Source organism: Notolabrus celidotus, chromosome 21, assembly GCF_009762535.1.
Source record: "Notolabrus celidotus isolate fNotCel1 chromosome 21, fNotCel1.pri, whole genome shotgun sequence".
Lineage (NCBI taxonomy): Eukaryota > Metazoa > Chordata > Actinopteri > Labriformes > Labridae > Notolabrus > Notolabrus celidotus.
Genome location: NC_048292.1, coordinates 16,210,072 through 16,234,091, shown reverse-complemented (window position 1 = coordinate 16,234,091; position 24,020 = coordinate 16,210,072). Strand labels below are relative to the sequence as shown.

The window sequence follows — 24,020 nt, the reverse complement described above, 5'->3', positions numbered from 1 at the left end:
GCTGATTAAATCCATCACATGCAACATCAAGCTGCCAAAAAATAACATTGCGTGTGAAGATGAAGACCGGTTCTATTACCTGTGAAAAAAGGAATCAGATAAAGATGAGGTGTGTCTATTTGTGTAACGAAGGAATGTTAGAGAGCTTAAAATAAAACAGGAAATGTAAAGTAAAAACAAATAACTGTTAAAAGATGAAGAACACCGCTGAAGAAAGAGTGTGAGGATACAGGATAGATGAGACAAATATTCTATTTCAAAGTAGGAGTCAAATAATGGGATTGAAACAATTAAAATGTGTCATTTTTAATACTATTTTAATATAATCAGACGAAAATAATCCAGGGTTTTAATTATTATATTTTTTTAACCTTTTACAGTAATTGAAGGTTAATACTGAATGTAGTGCAAGATATGAATACATTATTCTAAATTTATAAAAAAAAATTAAATAGGAAAAAAATGACATTTAAATTCCATAATTTAAAGGGGAAAAAAATCAGATCTGTGGATTGGAGGAACTTGTTTTTAATACTGATACAGATGCTGCAGTGCTCTCCTTCTTTACCTGTCTCCAGTCAGATACATGTACTGATTATATTCTGTGTGTGTGTGTGTTTTCTCAGGTACATGTACTGGACGGATTGGGGCGAGGTACCAAAGATCGAGCGTGCCGATCTGGACGGGATGGAGCGAGTGGTGATGGTGAACACGTCCCTCGGCTGGCCCAACGGCCTCGCTCTCGACTACGATGAGAGGAAGATCTACTGGGGAGACGCCAAGACCGACAAGATCGAGGTGTGTGTCAGTCCATCCTGTGTGTGTGTGTGTGTGTGTGTGTGTGTGTGTGTGTGTGTGTGTGTGTGTGTGTGTGTGTGTGTGTGTGTGTGTGTGTGTGTGTGTGTGTGTGTGTGTGTGTTTGATCTGTAAACCGCCTCCTGCTGCTTCAGCTGCTCCTCACTGTGAAGGTTAACTGTTCAACACCACCGCCCACCAGGCAGGCCAGAGAGGCACTTTGATGCTTCCTGTTGGCCTTCAAAATAAAACGTCGGCTTCTTTGTCCTCAGGGTTTTCAGAATTTTGTATGTAAGCAGGATTATTATTTTTTACTCGAATAGCCTCAACTCCCCTCAGCCATTTTCCTTTTAAAACAATAATCAGAATTTTGTAATTGCTGAATTGTTTTTTAACATTTTTTCCCAGGTGTATCTGAGAGTATCTCCTCCTTCTAAACGTTCCAAACGTTAGGTGCGACATTATAGTGTGAAAAAAAGTTTTGCTTCTATTGTTATTTATGTTGATTATTTCTATCAATGGTCGACGCAGAGCTGCAGCAAAAGGACACTGATGTGCAGATATTTTACAATGAAGCTCGAGGCTTTGTGGCATTGGACTGTGTAGTATCATAAATCCTTCAATTCCCTGAAATGTTCGAATTAAATGTCAAATAATAAATATAACATGGGCACAATGCGCTCCTATCATACCAGCTCAATTGTCGCTGGAAAATGATCTCCAGAGAAGAGTGGGAGTAAGTGAGTCTAAGAGGCAACTATTTCAATAAATGGTTAATATTTTCAATAACTTTTGGGGTGGAAATTTCAAATATTTAATGTTTTCAGCTTGTGAGGAATTTTCTTTAAATTCTGACTTTAAAAGAAAATTTGGGGGTTTTGGGGCGATGGAATATATACACAATATTTTAGGAAGTGAAACTTACTGATATAAATGTTGATGACACACAGACACAGATTCCTGCTCTCTAAAGTCAGAACAAAACAAACACTTCTCTTTGTGGGGATTATTAACATCTATCAGGAGGATGTGAGTCTGAAAATGTAAGATTCAGCCGTGATGGAAACAGAACTCTGAGTATCACAAGTTTTACCAGTCTGGTGTTGTACAGAGGGATCAGACCTGACTGCAGCGGTGGAGCTCTGAGGGTGTTGACGGTCCACTTTTGTTGAAAATAAAACTTTTTTTCCCTCTCTGCGGTTTGTGTCCTCACGCCATCTCACCATGTTCTCTGGTTTTTCATTTTTACGGTTTTCCTCTCAGGGTGGTACGATCCCCCCTTCTCATAGCCCCTCAGAGGGACTGAACCCCCTCCTCTAGCCTCCCTAAAAGGGGGTTCTTATGTTGGTTCTGGTTCTGCTCAGCGGGGCAGGGGCTGAGGGGTCTCTGTTAGCCCCCCTCCTTCCTCCAGGTTTCTCAGAGGACCCAGTTTCTGTGGCGAGGGCCCACATCTGGTTCCGATTGCGGCTCGCTCCAGCTGCGGTCGCTCTGTTTAGAATCGAGGCCGAATCTGAAACCGTCTCCGCACTGCGGTCTCAAACCAGAGGAGACCTCTGGGCTGAGGCCACGAGCCCGGAGTGGAAACTTCACTTTATATTTATACACACCGCGCTGACTTTCTGTGTGTGTGACTGTGTGTGTGTGTGTGACTGTGTGTGTGTTTGAAGATGGCAGCCGGCCATGCAGGGCTGTTCTTGGAGCAGTGAGTAGCGTGGCGTCAGATCAGTGAAAGCTGCACAGATTACAGGCCGGCTGTAGATTCCTGACATTTCTCCTCCGTTGACACTTCTCGTCTCTGCATTTTTCACAATAAGCTCATCACAAACTTCACTCCAGAGATGCTCTGATAACATTTGTACTTCCTGATACCACCTATGATACGTAGAGCGGAGTAATATCTGATACAGCGTGAGCCAGTTTGTCCAGAGAAAATACCTATTTTTATTATTTTAAACCAGAAACAGCTGCTACATGAGTTTCTCCAAAACCACAAGACTCCATTTACAGAAGTTCATTTCCCTCACACAGCACAGGAGTTGTTGGTCTACTGCTGCCTGTGTGTTTTGTGTTATTGTGTGACTTTAGTCCTTTAAATGGTTTGTTTGGTTCTAACCATAGACTGTATCAGTAATGGACGTAGTATCTGTGACGTCACCCATCTGTTCCTGAATACTGTTTTCAAGCCAATCGTCAGCGGGAGCCATATTGGAAATGCTGAACTAAACATAACATCTGTCGAGCTAGTGTGAGGTAAAGAGGCGGGGTTTGAGCCTCCTAGCCAACAGCTACAGTGTTCCCGCCTGTCAGTCATGTCCTTAAATGGGCAAAACTCGTAATCTTAATATCTTCTGAAATGTCACTTTATTATGTCCCCCCCCCCCATACAGTGTGTGCCAATAGAGAAATTAGCTCTTCGGACCCAAGCCGTTTTTTGAACCAGGCTGTAAACATGTTTATTTCTGCTGCAAAAATCGTCTTCTAATTTTCATCTGTGGTCCCTGGGTAGGAAGATGTATAAGAATGTACAAAACAAATGATAAAAACATGCCAGCATTTAAAACAATACATTCTCAGCAATAGTCCATCACTAATAACACATTTAGAATTACATTTCATTGTCTCTAGTTTGATGCATTCAGAGGATTAACTCAGTGATCACATGATTGTTTTTCCTTGAGCCATAATTTCAGTGTACTTTTAAAAACACTGAGGCTTGTACAGTCTCTAATGTGGGTCAGGATTGAGTTCCATTTTCCTGCTAGTGGACGCTCAATGAATTGCAGTTTATAACACTTCCACATGGGCTTCATATTTTGCGACCGGAAGTTGCTGGTTGGTTCTAACACAATATTTGTCCTACACAAAATAACACAAACTAACTAACTGATCAGGGTTTAGTTAGACAAACAACTTCTGTATCCCGTGAGGTAAAATAAGTGTTTTTATAGAGAGTGATAGAACAGCTGTGGCCAGTTCAAAAATCATCTTTCTCTTTTGAGGGTCCTTCCTGTAAGGTTGTCAGACTCTTAGATTAACAATCTGAGCCTGTCCGGGACAAAAACAAAAACTTTGAGTGGACACACTTTGATCCCTCAAGGATTATGTTGCAGACATTACAGCCTGTTTACCTGCTGCAGGATCAACTCATCTAGTGGAGACGTTCAGAAACTTTCAGACCTTCAGACCTTAAGACATCAAAACGTGTACAACAAGGTCCTATAAGAATGTTTATTATTGCTGTCGGCTTGTTTTTGATTAATAATGAATGTCTCTTAAATATTGGGATTTTTTCATCAGTCTTAAAAACACATGAACGTGTTAAAAAGTAGACCAACAATTGTAATGATTGTGAATCCACCTTTAAGAGGACTTAACAGCATCTAACTGTAAAATGTAAACTCTTCAGTCTCTCTGTATGAAGGTATTTCAGCTCCCTGTGTGGTGTTAAAGGGTTAATAAAACCCATCCAGCATGCTTCATATCTCAGCTTTGTTCAGCACAACTTTGTAGTCAGCTTCACAGTTTCCCTCATCCTCCTCCTCATCATCGTGGTCGTTTAAACTCAGTTCCAGGTTTTGTGGCGCAGCTCCTGAGCAGTCTCAGTTCTGGGTTTAGAAAATCCCGTCTACTTCTGGAGGAAGTGAGATGTCAAAGTTTGAGTGAGAGAAGAAGAAGAAGAGGAAGAGGAGGAAATGTGGCGGCCATATGCTGCCGCTGTTTGTTTGCTCCGGCTGTTGCTTCTAATTAGCGGCGCTGCGATGTGCTGCCAGGTCGCCTGAGCTCTTCTGAGCACGCTCGGTAGAGAGAAACACAATGTGTGTGCCCAGCCCCCATCTGCCCAGCCACTGGGTATGATGGGAAAAGAGGACGTTAGAAAGTGTTTAATGTTTGTGAATATTTAAAGGGGCTCTGTATCCTCATGTGACTCGGTTTATGGTGATTATGTGTGTTTGAGGGTTTTTTAGATGTAGTTTCAGGATTCTTTGTTCTGAAATTTGAAATTTTCTTCTTCTTTCAGCCGATTTGAACACTGAGCATTATTTTTTAAGTCTTTGAGCTTCATCGGAGCGGTCGAAGGGGATGTGATTTGGTCCTATTGCAAAAGTACAACAGGAGGGCCAAATTAAAGATAAAATCATTTTTACGTTTTGAGAAATAAAGTTGTAATTTGATGAGAAAAAAATTGTAAGATTGCAAGATTAAGTCGACAAAACGTACATGTAAAAGTCTTAAATTTATACCATAAAGGCATGAATTAACAAGATTAAAGTCGTAAATGAAGAAGAATAAAGCTTTAATTTTACAAGCATTAAGTCATTATTAAAGCTGTGATAAGCGGCGATGAACAGGCCTTCGCACCCCTTGATGTGCAGCAGGATCTGCCTGTGCAACAGCCATTAGTGACCATCATGCACGTCAGGATCAAGCAGCAACCCCCGGCCATGAGAATTGAAACCAATGCGGAAGTGTTAAAAACTGCAGTTCCTTGAGTGTCCACTTGAGGCTGGCTCCAGAAGTACTGGAAACCACATACACACCAATTCATAAAAACCTTCATAAGGAGGCACTTTCAAAGATATTAGGATTACGAATTTTCCATCATGAGAGGCACAGCTGACTTGATTGACAGGCAGGAACACTGTAGCTGTTGGCGAGGAGGCTAAAAGCCCGCCTCTTTAACACGATAGAACATATGTTGACTTCTGCAAATCCAATATGGTTCCCGCCGACGATTGGCTTCAAAACAGCCCTTCCGAAACAGATGGATGACGTCACGGAGACTACGTCAATTATTTATACAGTCTATGATTTACTCATATGTAAAATAACATAGGAGATATCAGAAGGACAGCTCTGCACTGAAAGAAGGAAGATGGATCATCCAACAACGGTTAGAGGAGTGTGCACATGCTGCGTATTACTCTTCCCTGACTTTATGATACTATAAATCTGATATTTATTGCATCCTTGTTACAAAGTACGGGCTTGAACATAAGGGAAGAGTTCAGATCAGAGGATTCCTTTTATTTTGGCTCAATCTGTGGATTGTTGTCTGGATCAAACGGTTAGTTGTTCGGTCTGTGAGAGGGTCAAGAAACTGTGAAATCTTTTTAAAAGATGTTGTTCAAGATGCTTTGTTTTCACCCGGGCTGAGAGATAATAAGTTCATTGTCGTGGCCAGGAAGTGTTCCCATTTTCAAGCTGCGAGCATGTATTTCTCTCTTGTTGTTGAAGCTGCTGTGAGGAGTTTTCAGCTGCTTATGAAACAGATTCAAATAAATCAAACCTGCAGAAATCCGTCCTAACCCTCTCCATCCTTCTCCCTGTGTGTCCTTCAGGTGATGAACATGGACGGGACGAGTCGACGGGTGCTGGTGGAGGACAAACTTCCTCACATCTTTGGCTTCACTCTGCTGGGAGACTTCATCTACTGGACGGACTGGCAGCGCCGCAGCATCGAACGGGTCCACAAACGCACCGCAGAGCGAGAGTTCATCATCGACCAGCTGCCCGACCTCATGGGACTCAAAGCCACTAACGTGCACCAAGCCACAGGTGAGTCTTAAAGTCCTAAAGATCAGGTCTCTTAAAGTCTGCTGGACCACAAGTCCTCTCAGTGTGTGTTCCTGATAAATTCCTGATGGGGCTGATTTGTATCATCTGCCCCCCCCCCCTCCTCAGGTACGAACCCGTGTGCAGAGGGGAACGGCGCCTGCAGCCACCTGTGCCTGTTTAAGCCTACGGGCGTGCAGTGCGGATGTCCCATCGGACTTGAACTCATCGCAGACATGAGAACTTGCATCGTCCCCGAGGCCTTCCTCCTGTTCTCCCGACACACTGACATCCGCCGCATCTCCCTGGAAACCAACAACAACAACGTGGCCATCCCGCTCACCGGCGTCAAGGAGGCGTCAGCGCTCGACTTCGATGTCACCGACAACAGAATCTACTGGACCGACATCACGCTGAAGGTGAGGAAGAGGAGGTGGAGGAGTCACACCTTCAGCTGCTGGAGGAGGAAAAGAGGAGGAGAAGAGAGGGAGAGGAGGAGACATCAAGCTGATAACCTCCATCATCTTCTTCTTCCACTACCTTTCCTTCCTTCTTATTTTTATCTTTTTTTCTCTCCTTTTTTTTTACCGATTCTTCCTCTTCATCAACTTCTTCTCCTCCTTCTTGATTTTCTTCACGTTCCTGCTTTTTTCCCCTCTCTGCTCCTAGTCAACCTCTTTTCCATCTTGTCTGACACAGCCTCATCTTCCTCCTTCTCCTCTGCTTCCTGTACTTTTTCCTCTCCTCCTTCTTGTCCTCCATCTTTTTTTTCCTCCTTCACCAACTTCTTCTGTGTCTTCTTCCTTCTCCTCCTTCTTTCCTCTGCTTCAATGTCTCTTTTTTCTCACTTCTCCTTTTTTTTGGTAGTCTTTAGTTTGTGGCACCTTTTCTTTTTCCTTTTTCTCTTCTTTCTTTCCTTGCTCCTCTTCTCATCCTCCTTTTTCTCCATCTTATATTTGTATTCCTCTACTCTTCCTCTTTCTCCTTCTTTCTGTACTGATACCTCTGATTTATACTCATCCACTCCTTGTTTTCTTATTCACCATCTCCTCCTCCCCATTCCCCTCGTCCTCTCCTCTTCCTCCTCTGTTGCTCCTCATTCTTTTAATCTACCTCCTTCTCTTTCTTCTTCTACGCTTCTTATTCTGTCATGTGAAAGAAGTTATCTCAGTCTAGTCTCTCAGTCTAACCTGACCTTTGACCTCTCCCTGGTCTCTGTGTCCCCCCCTGCAGACCATCAGCCGGGCCTTCATGAACGGCAGCGCTCTGGAGCACGTGGTGGAGTTCGGTCTGGACTACCCTGAGGGGATGGCGGTGGACTGGCTGGGGAAGAACCTGTACTGGGCCGACACCGGAACCAACCGTATCGAGGTGGCAAAACTGGACGGGCAGCATCGCCAGGTCCTGGTCTGGAAGGACCTGGACAGTCCCAGAGCTCTGGCTCTGGACCCAGCTGAAGGGTGAGGACTCAGAAGAATCATAGAAGAAGAAAGATCTGAGAGGACCACTATCTGACCCTGACCCTGACTCTGTCTCTGTTTGATGTTCAGGTACATGTACTGGACCGAGTGGGGCGGGAAGCCAAAGATAGACCGTGCAGCGATGGACGGGACGGGTCGGATCACGCTGGTGGCCGACGTGGGCCGAGCGAACGGGCTGACCATCGACTATGCAGAGAGACGCCTGTACTGGACCGACCTGGACACGACGCTGATCGAGTCCTCCAACATGCTCGGTGAGTGACATCACAAACCAGAACTAACCACTCCCTCAAGGTTTTCTTCTTTCTCCTCCTTCATCTCATCACCTTCATCATCTCCTCTCTCCTGCTTCCTCCTCTCCAGGTCTGGACCGGGAAGTCATCGCCGATGACCTGCCTCACCCTTTCGGCCTCACCCAGTACCAAGACTACATCTACTGGACGGACTGGAGCCAGCGCAGCATTGAGCGCGCCAACAAGACCAGCGGGCAGAATCGGACGCTGATCCAGGGCCATCTGGACTACGTGATGGACATCCTGGTGTTCCACTCGTCGCGGCAGGGCGGCTGGAACGCGTGCGCCTCCACCAACGGACACTGCTCCCACCTCTGCCTCGCCGTGCCCGTCAGCAGCTTTGTGTGCGGATGCCCCGCCCACTTCTCCCTCAACTACGACAACAAGACCTGCAGCGGTGAGACGTAGATCACTTCAGCTGATGAATCTGTAGAAAATAAGAGTTAACAGGTCTATCAGGAATCATTTATGGTTCAGATTACAGTGTTGTGATCATAGAGGTGTGTGCGTGAGCTTTGTTTCCTTTCTACAATGAGAATCTGATTATTTAAACACGTCTTCCTCTCTTTTCCCTCAGCTCCGACCTCCTTCCTCCTCTTTAGTCAGAAGACGGCGATCAATCGGATGGTGATCGACGAGCAGCAGAGCCCCGATATCATCCTGCCCATCCACAGCCTGAGGAACGTCCGCGCCATCGACTACGACCCGCTCGACAAACACCTGTACTGGATCGACTCCAAGCAGAACGTCATCCGCCGAGCACAAGAGGATGGCAACCAGGTGAGAACCCCAACTGAGCTGTCTCCTGTTCCAGAAGTTTCAAAATACCCCCCCCCCCACCCACATCTAACCCTGTCTCTGGTTCCCCGCAGAGCATGACGGTGGTGTCCAGCTCGATGGGCGGGGCCAGCCAGGGCCTGCAGCTGTACGACCTGAGCATCGACATCTACAGCCGCTTCATCTACTGGACGAGTGAGGTCACCAACGTCATCAACGTGACGCGCACGGACGGCAGCAGGGTGGGCGTGGTGCTGAGGGGGGAGCACGACAAACCCAGAGCCATCGTGGTCAACCCGGAGAGAGGGTCAGTGTGGTCCCAGATTTTACTTACATACACAGACAGAGAGAGATATAAGTTTAATGTCTGGAACTTAACTTGACAGGAAATGATCAGATTACAAAAAAGAGAGGATTCTTTAGATGAATTTCCTTCACTGAATGAAAGAATAGAAACACAGTCACAGAGTTAAACTCCTCCCCTGATGAACCTTTGTCCTGCTGGCTGCTGAGGGATTTGGGAGTCTGCCATCAGTTTTCACTTTGTGAGCCAGATTTCTTCTTTATTTTAGATGTTAGATTATTCTTAAATCCGGCTCCAGGACTCATTAAAGAGCTTCAGATGTTCCTCTCTGATGCTTGCAGGTATCTTTATTTAATAAACCTCCGTTAAACAGGCGTTTAATGTGATTTATGAGGGTCTAGATATCACCACACAGTCATTTGTTGTTGTCGTTAGTCTCTGGGGTTTCACGGATCAGCTCAGCCTCTCAGCTCGTGGTCTGCGTTGCTCGTTTGGAGCCATGATTGCAGGTTTCCTTTCAGCAGAGATGTCTGGGGTCATTGTGTGGTTCAGAGAGGAAACAAACAAACAACAGGAACTGCCTTTTGACGTGTGTCCCTGTGCGTTGTCTCGCAGGTACATGTACTTCACTAACCTGCTGGAGCGCTCTCCGAAGATTGAGCGGGCGGCGCTGGATGGGACGGAGCGCGAGGTTCTGTTCTTCAGTGGTTTGGGGAAGCCCGTTGCTCTAGCCATCGATAACGAGGTGGGGAAGCTTTTCTGGGTGGACTCGGACCTGAGACGCATCGAGAGCAGCGACCTGTCAGGTGAGTCAGAGGGGGGGAGACGAAGACTACAGGAGAACTAGCGGGACGTCTTATTGTCTGTTTCTTATCTGCTGCCTTTCTTTTCTTTATTTTACTATTATTATTTTTTATTTGTGATTTTCATGACAGACATTTGCAGATGGACAATTAACAATGTTATACACAACACATGACATGACAGAATAACTAATAGAAAATATACTGGTAGAGAGTTGATGGTATTTCAACAAAGTTCAGATGACTATTGTAAGATAATAATAATAATAATAATAATAATAATAATAATAATAATAATATGGTAGTAGTAATGGATCTTGCAGCGATTTAAATATTGTCAGTTCAAAACTGAGGGAGTAAGAAAAAGGAATAAGCAAAATAAATAAATTGAAGTGGAGAGATATTGAAAAAACTAATAATAAAAAAATACTAATAATAAAACAAAACAAAAAAAAGGCGCCCCCATATCCGCTGTCTTTAAAGTTGAGTGGTTGGAGGTCTGTGTCCGTATGTCGGTGCGTTCACATGCACAGATTAGTGGAGCTACAGCTATGGCTGGATTAAACATTTAAGTTGGACTTCTCTCCTCGTCCCAGTGTACAACCTCTTACTGAGAGCTCGTTACCATCAGACCTTCCTCTCTTTGACCTTTTACATCACATATCTACGGTGGCCCTGAAGGACAAAACACAAAAGATGAAACACTTTTACAAAGTCGGAGACAAATTTACATTTTGGAAAACATTTTTATGTTTTATAAAATGAAATTACATCAGCTGAACACTTTTACCAAGGCCAAAACAAATTTACATTTAAGGAAACAAATTTACAAAAGATGAAACACTTTTACCATTTCTGAAACAAATTAACATTTCATTTTTACTGAAAGGGAAGGTACCAAATAACAGAAGTGATCCAGAAGTGATGGAGTGAGGGGTCATTTAGTTTGTTTTGATGGAGAGAAACCAAACGGAGATGGACATGGTTTACATCTTAGGACATCCTCGGATCTTAGAGAGAGTTATCAGACATCAGATGAAAAAGCATCATGTCTCCGGAAAAGCTCCGTCATATCTCCGCAAAACCATCATCATGTGTCAGAATTCAGATGAAGCGGCCTCAGACCACATCACCTCAGACTAAATGGAGTCAGACTAAAAGGAGTCAGACTTAACGGTAAAAGTGTTACATCGTTTGTAAATTATTTTTTTCCTTCAGGGCCACCATAGATATCAAAACAACCATCAAACAAGCTAGCAAGAAGTGAACAGGTAGAATGTCTAACAGTGAAACATGGACAACTCTTCATCTCTGTATCTTGAGTATCGTACAATACAATCACTCCGTCTTGTTTACCTTCCTTCTTCTTCTTCTGTGGAGATTCAGTTTACTTCCTGTCTTCCTTCTGTGCATTTACTCTGTTGGGTTTCTGTGTCAAAGCCCAGCGTGCAAACTACAGAGCATGCACAGAACACCTAGTCAAGTTTGGGTACGATTGAAGTATATACATGCAAGAGATAAAAGATCCCCAATTGCTTTGTCGAGGTGTGTTAGTCCGATTACAAGAAATATGGTCTCCCAGCTTTTCATCCCTGGGTTTTGCCTTTCAGGCAGCATCCGAGAAATATGATTTCAGTCAGATTAACATGTTTACATGGATTTTAAAAGTCCAGTTTCAGTCAGTCTGACGCCATATTGATTTCTTTTAACGTCATGTAAACGTACTGTGTTTCTGCTGTGTGTGTGTGTGTGTGTGTGTGTGTGTGTGTGTGTGTGTGTGTGTGTGTGTGTGTGTGTGTGTGTGTGTGTGTGTGTGTGTGTGTGTGTGTGTGTGTGTGTGTGTGTGGTGGGAGGGTAACGGGGAGTGAATGTGTGAACATCGGATTCTGGACTCTTCTTTGGGGAGTTTTTTTTTTCCTTGAAAGTTGTAGTTGGCTCCGAGCCTCGAGCTCAGCACATTCCAGTGATTCTCCAGAGCCCCACGCAGGCCGACAGGAATGTAAACCATCTGTGAGCAGAGCCGAGTCACCCCCCGAGTCCTAGTCTCTGAGATCCTTTTACAAACCAACACAACAGAGTCACACACCGCATCCTAGTCCTTCAGATCCTAAGAACTGAGGACCTGGATCTGCAGGAAAACTCTGTCCTGTGCTTTAAATGTAGCCTGAGGAGTCATTGGCGGATGCTTTGGTTCACAATGTAGAGGCGGATGGCGCCCCCTGCAGGCCATTTTAGCTAATAACAGCCAAATCACCAAAACAGTCAATAACTGAGTGTAGTTCTGAAGTTTGCTCCAGAGTCTTTAACATTTTTTGACTTTTTGAAATTTGTCGACATTTGTACTGGGTTAAAGAACTTCAGTGTATAATGAATAATCAGCACTGAATAGACTTAAATTTCTCTTTATACTAGTGTTATATTAGTTTTGTTAATGAAGCCAGAAACACTTCAAGAAGAGAGCATTTTAATTATTTTTTATTTTTACTTTTAATTTTAAATTCAGAAAAATAAAAATAAAAAAGGAAGAAACATTTTATTTTGTTTTTAATTTTTGTTATTTTTTAATTTAATTTTTAATTTTTTTTAAGAAAGAAAAAAGAAAAGGACATTTTATTTCATTTTTTTTTTATTTTTGTTTTAAAAAAGAGAAAAAAGGGTAATTTTATTATCTTGTTTTATTTCATTTTGTTTTTTAAAAAAAGAGATAAAGGGAACATTTTATTTTGTTTTATTTTATTTCGTAAGAAGAAAAAAAAGACATTTTCACTATTTTTTTATTTAATATTTTTTGTTTTGAAAGAGAGAAAAAAGGGACATTTTATTCTATTTTATTTTATTTATTTATTTATTTATTTCATTTTGTTTTAAAAAACAGAAAAAGAAAGGAACATAATTTATAAATTTTTATTTTGTAATTAAAAAAGAAAGAAAAGGAACATTCAGCCATGAATCTTCTTTAGAATAACTCAGAATTTCATTTAGGACACTAGAACACTTTGAACCTGATTTTTCTGAATGAAATATCTTAATGTTTGTGTTTATGATTAAGTAATTAAGTTGGATTATTTTCTTTTTGCAAGTCTAAAAATGTTTGACTCAGGCGGAACAGAGCGTCTGATCACGTCTCTAAATATTGGAGAAGTACAAGCGCTGGCTTCAGACTCGTTCCTCATGCAGTTAATCTGTAGTCTCTATTTTTTGTCTTCCTCTTTTATTTCAGACCTCTTTTGCAGACATGTGTCAGTGATTCATTTTCATTAGGAACACAAAGCTTTTCTGAGAAAGAGAAGCAGACATCATTCAGAAGCTCATTTAAAGAGCTGCAGATTATGACCTGAGCGCCCAGATTCTCAAAGCTCTAACTGTGTCTGTTTTTATCTCCTGTGTAGTTAATCAGATGTTGACTTCAATATATCACTGTCCCCTCCTCCTGCCTCCCCTCCTGCCTCAACCCCTCAGTTTCTCACCCGTTCAGTTCCCTCTCCTCCTGAAGTTTTTGTCCCTACAACCTTGTTTTGTTTCTTCCCCTCGGTGCCTTGTTTTGAAAACCAGGAGCCAACCGGATCGTGATTGCCGACTCCAACATCCTGCAGCCGGTGGGTCTGACGGTGTTCGGGGACCACCTGTACTGGATCGACAAGCAGCAGCAGATGATCGAACGCATCGACAAGACGACGAGAGAGGGGCGCACTAAGATCCAGGCTCGCATCGCGTACCTGAGCGACATCCACGCCGTGCACGAGCTGGACATGAGGGACTACAGTGAGTCTCAGTTACTGTCACATCAATCCCTAGACCAGCTCTTCTTTAAGATCGTGTGTGTGTGTGTGTGTGTGTGTGTGTGTGTGTGTGTTACATGAGCTCTCCTCAAGTGACTCACCTGTTGTCTCTCTCTGCAGGTAAACACCCGTGTACCTGGGATAACGGCGGCTGCTCCCACATCTGCATCGTGAAGGGCGATGGGACGACTCGCTGCTCGTGTCCGGTCCACCTGGTGCTGCTGCAGGATGAGCTCTCCTGTGGAGGTGAGACCTACTCCATCAAATCCAGCTCCTCTTACTGGTGTAAACAGAACCCAGTCTCACCTGGTGTCCCTTCCTTCCTCTCCTTCCTCCTCAGAGCCCCCCACCTGCTCCCCCGAGCAGTTCTCCTGCACGTCAGGAGAGGTGGACTGCATCCCTCAGGCGTGGAGGTGCGACGGGTATCCGGAGTGTGACGACAGCAGCGACGAGGAGGACTGTCCCGTGTGCTCCGAGTCAGAGTTCCAGTGCGACAGCCGGCAGTGCATCGACCTGAGCCTGCGCTGCAACGGAGAGGTGAACTGTCAGGACCGCTCTGACGAGAACAAGTGTGAAGGTGAGACAGGTGATGACGAGATGAAGAGCGTGTTGATCTCATTCTTTAGAAAGAAAGGAGGAAGAGGATTAAATGTTGTGTTTTTGTCTTCCAGTCCGCTGTCCTCCGGATCAGTTCACCTGCTCTAACGGTCAGTGCATCGGGAAACACAAGAAGTGTGACCACAACATGGACTGCACCGACAACTCTGACGAGATCGGCTGCTGTGAGTCTGAACACGATTAACATCTCAGTTATCTTCATGATTTCAAAATGAAAGAAACGTGTCAAAATTGTATTTAACATAACCTCCACTTCTTCTTCTGTGGTTTCAGATCCGACAGAGGAGCCTCCTCCTCCTCCCAACACCACCATCGGCTCCATCGTTGGCGTGGTCATGGCGTTGTTCGTCGTTGGGGCGGTGTATTTTGTGTGTCAGCGCGTCCTCTGTCCTCAGATGAAGGACGACGGAGAGACGGTCACCAACGACTTTGTGGTCCACGGGCCGTCTTCGGTGCCGCTGGGATACGTGCCGCACCCAAGCTCGCTGTCCAGCTCGCTGCCGGGTAAGACGAGACGACCGCCACCTTTTCTGTTAAATGTATAAAAGACACGTGATGCTGACGTGTGTGTGTGTGTGTGTTTGATCCTCTTTGCAGGGATGTCCAGAGGGAAGTCTGTGATCGGCTCACTCAGCATTATGGGCGGGAGCAGCGGGCCGCCGTACGACCGTGCTCATGTAACTGGAGCGTCATCCAGCAGCTCGTCCAGCACCAAAGGGACATACTTCCCCCCGGTGAGACACACACACACACACTTAGAACACATTTAACACACAACCAGGGATGCTAACAGCTCGGTTTATTCACATCTGATTGTGTGGGTTGTTCTTCCTCAGATTCAAAGATGATAACCTGAACTTTCTGTTTGTCTTTGTCCTCGTCAGATCCTGAATCCTCCTCCGTCACCCGCCACAGTCCGCTCTCAGTACACCATGGAGTTCGGCTATTCATCAAACAGTCCCTCAACTCACAGATCATACAGGTACAAAAACTTTGACTTCATTTTGACAGCTTTACCTTCAGGAACGTTCAGACTTCTGCAGAGAGTAACAACGGATGAGTGTGACTGTAAAATCAGTCCGCCTCACTTCAGGACATTTATATCCATCCCTCATTAAACACACACAGAGCGGGTTTAAACACACACAGAGCGGGTTTAAACACACACAGAGCGGGTTTAAACACACAGAGCGGGTTTAAACACACGCTGGCTTTAAGAACTCTGTGAACTCTGCATCTGATCGTTTCCTTCAGTTGAGGTCAGAGTGAGAGTTTGTTTACTCTCTCGCGGTGGATTTCAGACTAATTTTATTTACTTTTCAACACAAACAGAACTTCATCTTTCCTGGAATCATTGTGTCAGAAACTTTTCTCTGGCTCTGTCTGAGCTCACTGATGTTCGCGGTTATGTTTCTTTTGTTTTCGTCACATTAATCTCACTAAGTCGATTTCAGAGATCTGGAAACAACAGAATCCAGCATGACTGTGTAGAACTCAGTCCTGCACATAAATCTGCTGTGATGTATATTCTGACTGTTCATGTTTTTGTTTTATTTTTTTGTTCACTTTTTTTCCTTTTTTTTCTGTTTCTATGCTTTCTTTCCCTTTTTTTCCCCTTTTCATTTTCCCCCTTCTTCCCCTCTTTTTTCTTTTTTTTTCTTTTTTTACTTTTTTCTTTTTTCTTTTTTTTCTTTTCTCTCCTTTTTTCTCTATTTTTCCTTTTTTCCTTTTTTTCTCCTTTCATTTTTTCCTTTTCTCCTTTTTTTCTCTAATTTTTTATCTTTTTTTCCTTTTCCCTTTTTACTCTTTGTCTCCTCTTGTTTCTCTATTTTCATGTATTCCCTTTTTTTTCTCTTTTTTTCTTTTTTCTTTCTGTTTTTCTCTTTTTTCCTTTTTTCCTTTTTCTCTCCTTTTTTCCCCCTTTTTCTCTTCTTTATTTGAAACCGCGGCCAGGTAGGCGGCTGCCCTCGGATGACGGGTCAAGACTGCCAATCGTTTGGCGACTGTTTCTCGTCTAAAAACCTTTAGAATATCGGATCTGTGGATGTGTTCCTCCTCTTTGGCTCTATGATGAAATGATGAAATGACTGACTTTACCTCCCTCTGTGTTCTTCCTCCTCTCTCTCTAAGTTACAGACCGTACACGTACCGTCACTTCGCCCCCCCTACCACCCCCTGCAGCACCGATGTGTGCGACAGCGACTACACGCCGGGACGCCGGGCGCCGCTCAAGTCCAGCGCCGCCGCCAAGGGCTACACCAGCGACCTCAACTACGACTCGGAGCCTTTCCCGCCTCCGCCGACGCCCCGCAGCCAGTATCTGTCGGCGGAGGAGAACTGTGAGAGCTGCCCGCCGTCGCCTTACACCGAACGCAGCTACTCCCACCACCTCTACCCGCCGCCGCCATCGCCCTGCACGGACTCCTCGTGAGCCAAATCCCCCACAACCCCCCCCCCCTCCGCACAGCTCCGCCCCCTCACTGTAAATAGCAATTGTGCATATATGAGGTTAAAAATGGGAAAGAGAGACTGAGGAAGAGGAGGAGCGAGGAGCAGGACGAAAAAAGGAAACAAAGAGAAACGGGAGCTGCAGAACATTTGTACATTAAAAAGAGAAAAGCATATTTATATATTTTCTATACAGTGTTTACTGATGCCATAGAGGTTTGTATTAAGAAATTTGTACATTTTCTAAGAAAAGGTTTTATTAAAATCATCACAAATATAAGTTGCCTTAAACCAGGAGAAAAAGAGGCTGAAGGACACGAAGCACACGATGATCAGCGGACGTTTTAACTTATCTGATGCCAAATATGAAAAACAACCACAGCTACAGGACCAGCGGCCATCTTGTCTGTGGTTACCATGGAAACTGGATCAGCAGTGGCTGGAGGAGATGTGGTACTGGGTCTTTGATTTGAATTTACCTCCTCATTTTGAAACGGTTCAGAGGATGGTGTCTGTGTGGATGTGAGTCATGTGCTGAGTCATGAAAACAGGACGCTCTGAGCTGAAGCAATAACTCTGTAAGGCACATATTTATTACCCAATCAAACTACCAACCACTCTGAGCGCCGACCACGAAGCAGGCTCAGCTTGATTCTAACTACGGAGGTCCTGGAGGGACTGAAATGTTTCTAATGTGCACAAAAAAACTGTCAAGTGCTCCCAAAGTCTCAAGACAATCAGACACTGGTTTGGATTACGAACTAAATGTTGCCCTCTACAAACTACTTGTTGATCCCTCAGCCTACATCTCGCCCTCTATAAAATACTAATTTCCCTCTAAATAAAACTGTTGCGTCTACAAACAACATGTTACTCACTATAAACTACTTATGATACTTAACAGACAACCTGCAACTCACTACAAACGAGTCGCCTGATACAAGCTTCTTATTGCCCTCCCCAATCTACCTTTTGCCCTCTACAAACTACATGATACCAACCAATAACTACAGATTGCCCACCACAAACTCCATTTCCCAGTATACACTACTAATATCCCTCTAAAAGACTACATGTTAGAAACTACAAACTACATATTGTCCTCTACAAACAACATGTTAGGAACAACAAACTACATGTTAGCAACTATAAACTACATGTTGAGTTTCCCTCTAAAACTACATGTTGAGTTTCCCTCTAAAACTACATGTTGAGTTTCCCTCTAAAACTACATGTTTCCCTCTACAAACTACATGTTGCCCTCTACAAACTACATGTTAGCAACTACAAACTACATGTTGAGTTGCCATCTACAAACTACATGTTAGCAACTACTAACTACATATTGCCCTCTACGAACTACATGTTAGCAACTACAAACTACATGTTAGCAACTACTAACTACATATTGCCCTCTACGAACTACATATTAGCAACTACAGACTACATAACGTTCCCACTATAAACTAGTTATATCCCTTTTTAAAAAGTACATGTTGCAGTCTCAAAACTAAATGTTGAGTTTCCCTCAACAAACGACATATTGCCCTCTCCAAACTCCTAATTACCCTCTAAACATTACGTTGTCGTCTGAAACAACGTGGCCCTTATTATTGTCCGCTACAGTCGACATTTTTCCAGTTACAAACTACTAGAATTTAAAGCTACGTTACAATCATAAAACAACATGTTGGGCACTACAAACTACGAGTTTCCCACTACAATCTGCATGATGTTCCCACAGCTCTATAAAGGCAATAAGCACGACAAAGTATTTTGTTTTGGTAACATGATCAGGTTTTTTTTGTGTCCCTCCTGGGCCTCCGTACAAACACTAAAATATTTTCCCGCTAAGTATTCGAGATCAGCTGGAGGTGACATGACTCACATCCTCAGGCGTCCTGATGTTCAGACAGGTTTAAACCAAAACAAACGCTTGTTGTGTTTGACTTTTTTGTTCTCATTGAAACGTTCGATGCTCGACTGCACCTGAGAGAAAATCGACCCAAAGCTGAACACAGGCTGCATCATCCTCCATGTTTTTATCTTTCTTTTTAACCTTTGTTCTCTCCTGAGGAGGACACAGCGTTTCCTCCATGAACACGATCTGTGCCTGACCAGTTCCACGTCTTCATCTCTCTTTATTTTGCTGTTTCTGTTACTTTGAGGGAAAAACACACAGAGGAAATCAGTGCCCACTAAATGCTCTATAGTATTTTTGTACCACATATTGTGTAGATACGTATTTATAAGCTATATAGAAAATCATTGTAAATCTATCCATTGAATTCTTGCAGTACTTTTCATTCCGTCTTTTTTTATATTGCCTCATTATATTTTTCTACAGAAAATCACTTCAGACGTACGGAGACAATCTCAGATCAGTCAATCGAAGAACATATCCAGGTTTTTAGTGTCTGTAAAGTCAAAGTTTGAAGGACTGTTGTGCCAAAAGAATCTTTTTTATCGATGTGGAGGCAGACGAGGCCGGGACCAGAGGACGAACACGAGGCATCCGTTCTGTTGCCTTTAACAAACATCTGTTTTTTTAATGAATTTATTCTTGTCTTTGTGCTTCTCGTGACGACCAGAAATATATTTTTAAGAGAACTCGTTGCATCGTCTCATTGTCAGGGGGGTGGGGTGGTGGGGTGGTTGGGGGGGGAGAGTTTTATCTCCGTGTCGTCGAACTCGCTCGGTTTGTGGTCGAGCTTCTGGAGGTCACGCTGAAGAGAAAAGTAACACCAGCATGAATCTGACAATCCCAACAACGCTTCACACGTCGTAGCAGCAGATTAATCGTGAAGACTCGTCTTTTGGCTTTTAAACTGGATCCGTTAATCAGATAAAGACAACTTTTTCTTATTGTACTGCACTTTAGGAATTAAATCAAATACAAAAACCAATCAAAAGCTCTCTTTAGACCAAAACTAATCTGCAAAACAAGAAATTGAATAATCAAATCTTGAGTGCAAAATGTATTTGTCGTGGCGCATAAATTGTTGCCTTGATGATTAAAAAAACATGAATTTGAACATGGAAATAATCGTCCTTTTGCAGGAAAATTAAAAACTCTGATGCAAAGCGATTACTAGTGGTGAAAATTAAATTCTTGGTGCAGAAACGATGACCTTTGAAGTGCATGATTGATTACTTTTTGGCACTACGGGACATCAAAGTCATTGTTTCGGATACAAACGTTAGAATCAGCTAAAGTTATTAAGATGCTCAGATATTTTGGTCCTGGTGCACAGATTATTTTATAACCTGCCTAAAAATGATCTTTTGCAGCCAATCAAAGTTTGTTGTTGTTAATTTTTCATGGCCTTCCGATCGTGCAGACAATAAAAAAAAGTGTCTTTAGTCTGGAGAGAACTTCAAACGTTGCCAAAAGTCCGGTTTACCCTGACCCAGTCTATCAGTTCATCATTTTGGCCCTCTGCTGCCTCCATACATCCTCGGCTGAGCTCTCTACCTGTGGTACAATCACTCTCTGACTCCTCCAGGTGTGTTTCATAAAAACACACCAGAGAAACTTCTTGGGAGACGTTCTCATTCTCTATCTGCACTTTACACGACTTTTATTTTTTTAGCTGATTTCTGGTACAAAACGTCGTATTGTCGTGCAGCTGGAGGAAAGTTGTGTAACAAAAAAAAAAAAAAAAAAGAAAAGTGGACGTTTGGTTTGTTAAAAAGAGTCCAGAAGAAGACTCAGTGAAGACGAGATGAGTTTTATTTTTCGTATTTTATCATCTTACTGGTGTTTGGGAACGTTCTTCCAAACTGTTCTCAAAATGTTCTCACGGTGATTCTTTGTTACCCCTCATGTATCCTGTTTGTTCCCTCTGATTGAGAACTGCGACAGCTTTGTGGAGACTGGATTCATCATCATCAGCATCATGTTTCCACAGAAAGCTTTCATATGATATAAGACATGTCTGTACTCTGCTGTGAAATCATCTGTTATCCTTTCTAATCTGAAATGTGTTTCTAGGACGAACAAGAACTGCAAAATGATTTTATGTTGAAATCAAACCATAATATTTGAAATGTTTTATTGTAGTTCATTTACAGAAAATTGATCAAACTTTGTTTTTATGGATGCAAATTAATAGCTTTTGGGGAATCAAGAATTTCAAGGGTATCAATACAGTTTTTTACGGTATAAATAACTGAAAAAAAACAATAAGAATTATGGATTTTCAGATTTAAGGGGCCAGATACCAACCATCTCAAAAATGAACTTTTAATGCTTTGCACCAAGATTTGGAGCCACCAACACACCCTGAAAAATGTGTAACTTTGATTCAAATCAGTAACAATCTTATATCACTTAATGTATTCATCAATATTGTGGTTTGATACTCGCCTTCACTTTACTCCCATTCTTCACAGATTCAGTAGGAGGGAACAATTCAATCTTTTTCAACTCAAAAAATCAAACGTTAAATGGTGAATTTGAGTCCTCTTTGTGTTTAATGTCTCTGATTTAGACCGAGGTTTGTCTTCTGAGGACACTTTGTACAGGTTGTGATGAACATGGCTGTAAAAGGTCAAAGGAAGTAGAAATGTAAAAAGATTGAAAAGGTCATTTTTGAAAGAAAAAGCACTTTGGTCTCCAGTTTTTTTTTTTGTTTTTTTTTTTCTTCTCGTGACAGAAAAATGAGAAGTTTGTGTCGTCAGACGTTATCCTTCATCTGTTTTTGCTCTCATGGTGCTCTGAAGATGTTTGTGGAGACGACCAACATTTGGTTCATCATGTTCGTTTGATTTCCACTAACTGTCCGTTTTTATACAATGACTGCTTTACCTGTAAACAGAGTATCAGATGGACCTGTACAGCCCATCCAGCTGCCACCATAAGCTGTTGTAACTCATGAAATGCTGATTTTTTTTCTTTTTGTTAAATATAAAGTGAGTGAACTTTTAAAATGAGTGTCTGTGTGCTATTTGAGCAATGGGTTATGCAATATTATCAGTACCAATATGGTCCCCTAGAAAGAAATGTGAGAATTAAACCCTTGATTTAGGATGTACACTAAGGCCCAATCTCAATGTCCACCCTCAAGCACTCACTGACTTTGAGGCACGTTCCCGCTAAGTCTGCGAGGGCTTAGGGCTGTCCCACTGTCAAATCATCAAGTGTGTGAGGGATCTCTCACTGACTTTTTGAGCCCTTTATGCCCCCTTACCATGAGTGGGCCTTTTTGCAGACTTAACGTAAGTGAATGACCTAGACCATATGCTTAAAAGCCTTAAATTTTAGGAAAGTAAAAATTGTGCAATACAAATTCCTAATATCGCTAAGGTGAACTGGTGAAGTCATGCAGGTAACGTGAGAAGTCGGAAAGTGCTGTCCCATTCAAGGGCCCAATCTCAATGTCCTCCCTAAACCCTGTGCCCTTCTTGACTTAATTGACGTCAGCTGGAAAGTGATTGAGGGCAGGAGGCTGTAAGGGCTCAAACTGTAGAACTGAAATAGGACAGCACTTTGAGACTTTTCACGTGACCTGTATGACGTCACCAGCTTATCCTAGCGATATTAGGAATTTTTATTGCACAATTTTCAACTTTCCTCAAATTCAAGGCTCTTAAGGGATGACTGAGTGTCATGTGATCCAGGCTCTTACCGTACAGACTGCTTAACCACACAATTAAAATATATAAATAGGCTATATAACTATAAATATATAAATGATACTGTATACACATATATGTGAAGATGAATAGATTAAGGCTGTTTTCTATATTTATACTTACAGGCAAACTTTTTTACCTGTAGATTTCATTGCAACTTTTATGCTTCTTTTTTACTGTCACACTATTTTAAATTTCATGTTACTGCGTTCGTTTACCTTTCCATGCTCGCAGGCTTCTCCTAGGATTTCTGTGTTTCACATCACAATACTATGAATTGTGGGTAATTCTCTTACGCTAAGTCTGCAGAAATGCCCACTTACGGAAAGGGGGCATAAAGGGCTCAAAATGTCAGAGAGAGATCCCTCACACACTTGATGATTTGACAGAGGGACAGCCCTAAGCCCTCGCGTACTTAGCGGGAACGCGCCTCAAAATCAGTGAGTGCTTGAGGGAGGACATTGAGATTGGGCCTTAGCGTAAGGGAATTAATTACCCATAGTTAGTTCATAGTATTGTGACGTGAAACACAGGATTCCCAGTGGAAGCCAGCGGGCATGGAAAGGGAAACGAATGCCGTAACATGGAAATACAAAAAAGTGCGACAGTAAAAAAGAAGCATAAAAGTATAAATATAGAAAACAGCCTTAATCTATTCATCTTCACATATATGTGTATACAGTATCATTTATATATTTGTAGTCATGTAGCCTATTTATATATTTCAAATTGTGTGGTTAAGCAGTCTGTACGGTCAGAGCCTGGATTACATGGCAGTCAGTCGTCCCTTAAGCGCCTTGAATTTGAGGAAAGTGAAAATTGTGCAATAAAACTTCCTAACATCACTAAGGTGAGCTGGTGACGTCATGCAGGTAACATGAGAAGTCTCAAAGTGCTGTCCCGTTCCAGTTCTGCGGTTTTGAGCCCTTACAGCCTCCTGACCTCAATCATTTTACAGCTGACGTCAATTAAGTCAAGAAGGGCACAGGGCTCAGGGCACAGGGCTCAGGGCACAGGGCTCAGGGCACAGGGCTCAGGGCACAGGGCTCAGGGCACAGGGCTCAGGGCTCAGGGCTCAGGGCACAGGGCTCAGGGCTCAGGGCTCAGGGCACAGGGCTCAGGGCACAGGGCTCAGGGCTCAGGGAGGTTACTACTAAGTTACTACCAAGATAAATATAGCTTAGAAATCTGAAATGTGACACATTGAACTTTGAATGTCTATGCTGTGAGACAAGGTTTAAATTGTTATCCAGTTATTGCATAAGTGGGCGTATTCACTTCAGATCTATGTAGGTTTTGTTTTACCATGTAAGACCTCCTCTACAGCTAACGTAATAACCTGTCACAGAAAAAAGTGCGCACATTTAGCTCGACTACGCGTTATTTTCGAATCTATTATTCCACTGAAATGTGATGCAATGAGTGGCATGTAAAAACAATGATATAATACTCATCATTTTCTACTGTTAGCGTCTGAGAGCTGACTTGTAATTTTATCTCCCGCTGCTCTTCTGAGTATTACGGTAATTGTT

At 42.8% G+C, this 24,020-nt stretch overlaps 1 protein-coding gene across 2 annotated transcripts in view; it reads left to right on the top strand.

Annotated features, from left to right (window-relative positions):
- The window catches only part of lrp6 (low density lipoprotein receptor-related protein 6), a 51,618-nt gene extending 29,835 nt beyond the window's left edge, over positions 1-21,783 (top strand). Inside the window, exons 7-23 of one of the 2 annotated variants that reach the window (XM_034673299.1) lie at positions 627-798; positions 6,135-6,351; positions 6,478-6,767; positions 7,582-7,808; positions 7,899-8,083; positions 8,193-8,519; positions 8,700-8,902; positions 8,995-9,206; positions 9,819-10,009; positions 13,559-13,768; positions 13,906-14,031; positions 14,126-14,362; positions 14,457-14,567; positions 14,677-14,907; positions 15,001-15,137; positions 15,288-15,385; positions 16,534-21,783. In XM_034673299.1, coding sequence (XP_034529190.1) covers positions 627-798; positions 6,135-6,351; positions 6,478-6,767; positions 7,582-7,808; positions 7,899-8,083; positions 8,193-8,519; positions 8,700-8,902; positions 8,995-9,206; positions 9,819-10,009; positions 13,559-13,768; positions 13,906-14,031; positions 14,126-14,362; positions 14,457-14,567; positions 14,677-14,907; positions 15,001-15,137; positions 15,288-15,385; positions 16,534-16,834 — 3,475 coding nt within the window. In that variant the 3' untranslated portion in view covers positions 16,835-21,783. The remainder of the gene's footprint in view (positions 1-626; positions 799-6,134; positions 6,352-6,477; positions 6,768-7,581; positions 7,809-7,898; positions 8,084-8,192; positions 8,520-8,699; positions 8,903-8,994; positions 9,207-9,818; positions 10,010-13,558; positions 13,769-13,905; positions 14,032-14,125; positions 14,363-14,456; positions 14,568-14,676; positions 14,908-15,000; positions 15,138-15,287; positions 15,386-16,533) is intronic. The other variant, XM_034673300.1, reaches the window with a different exon arrangement.
- Positions 21,784-24,020: the final 2,237 nt, after the last annotated feature.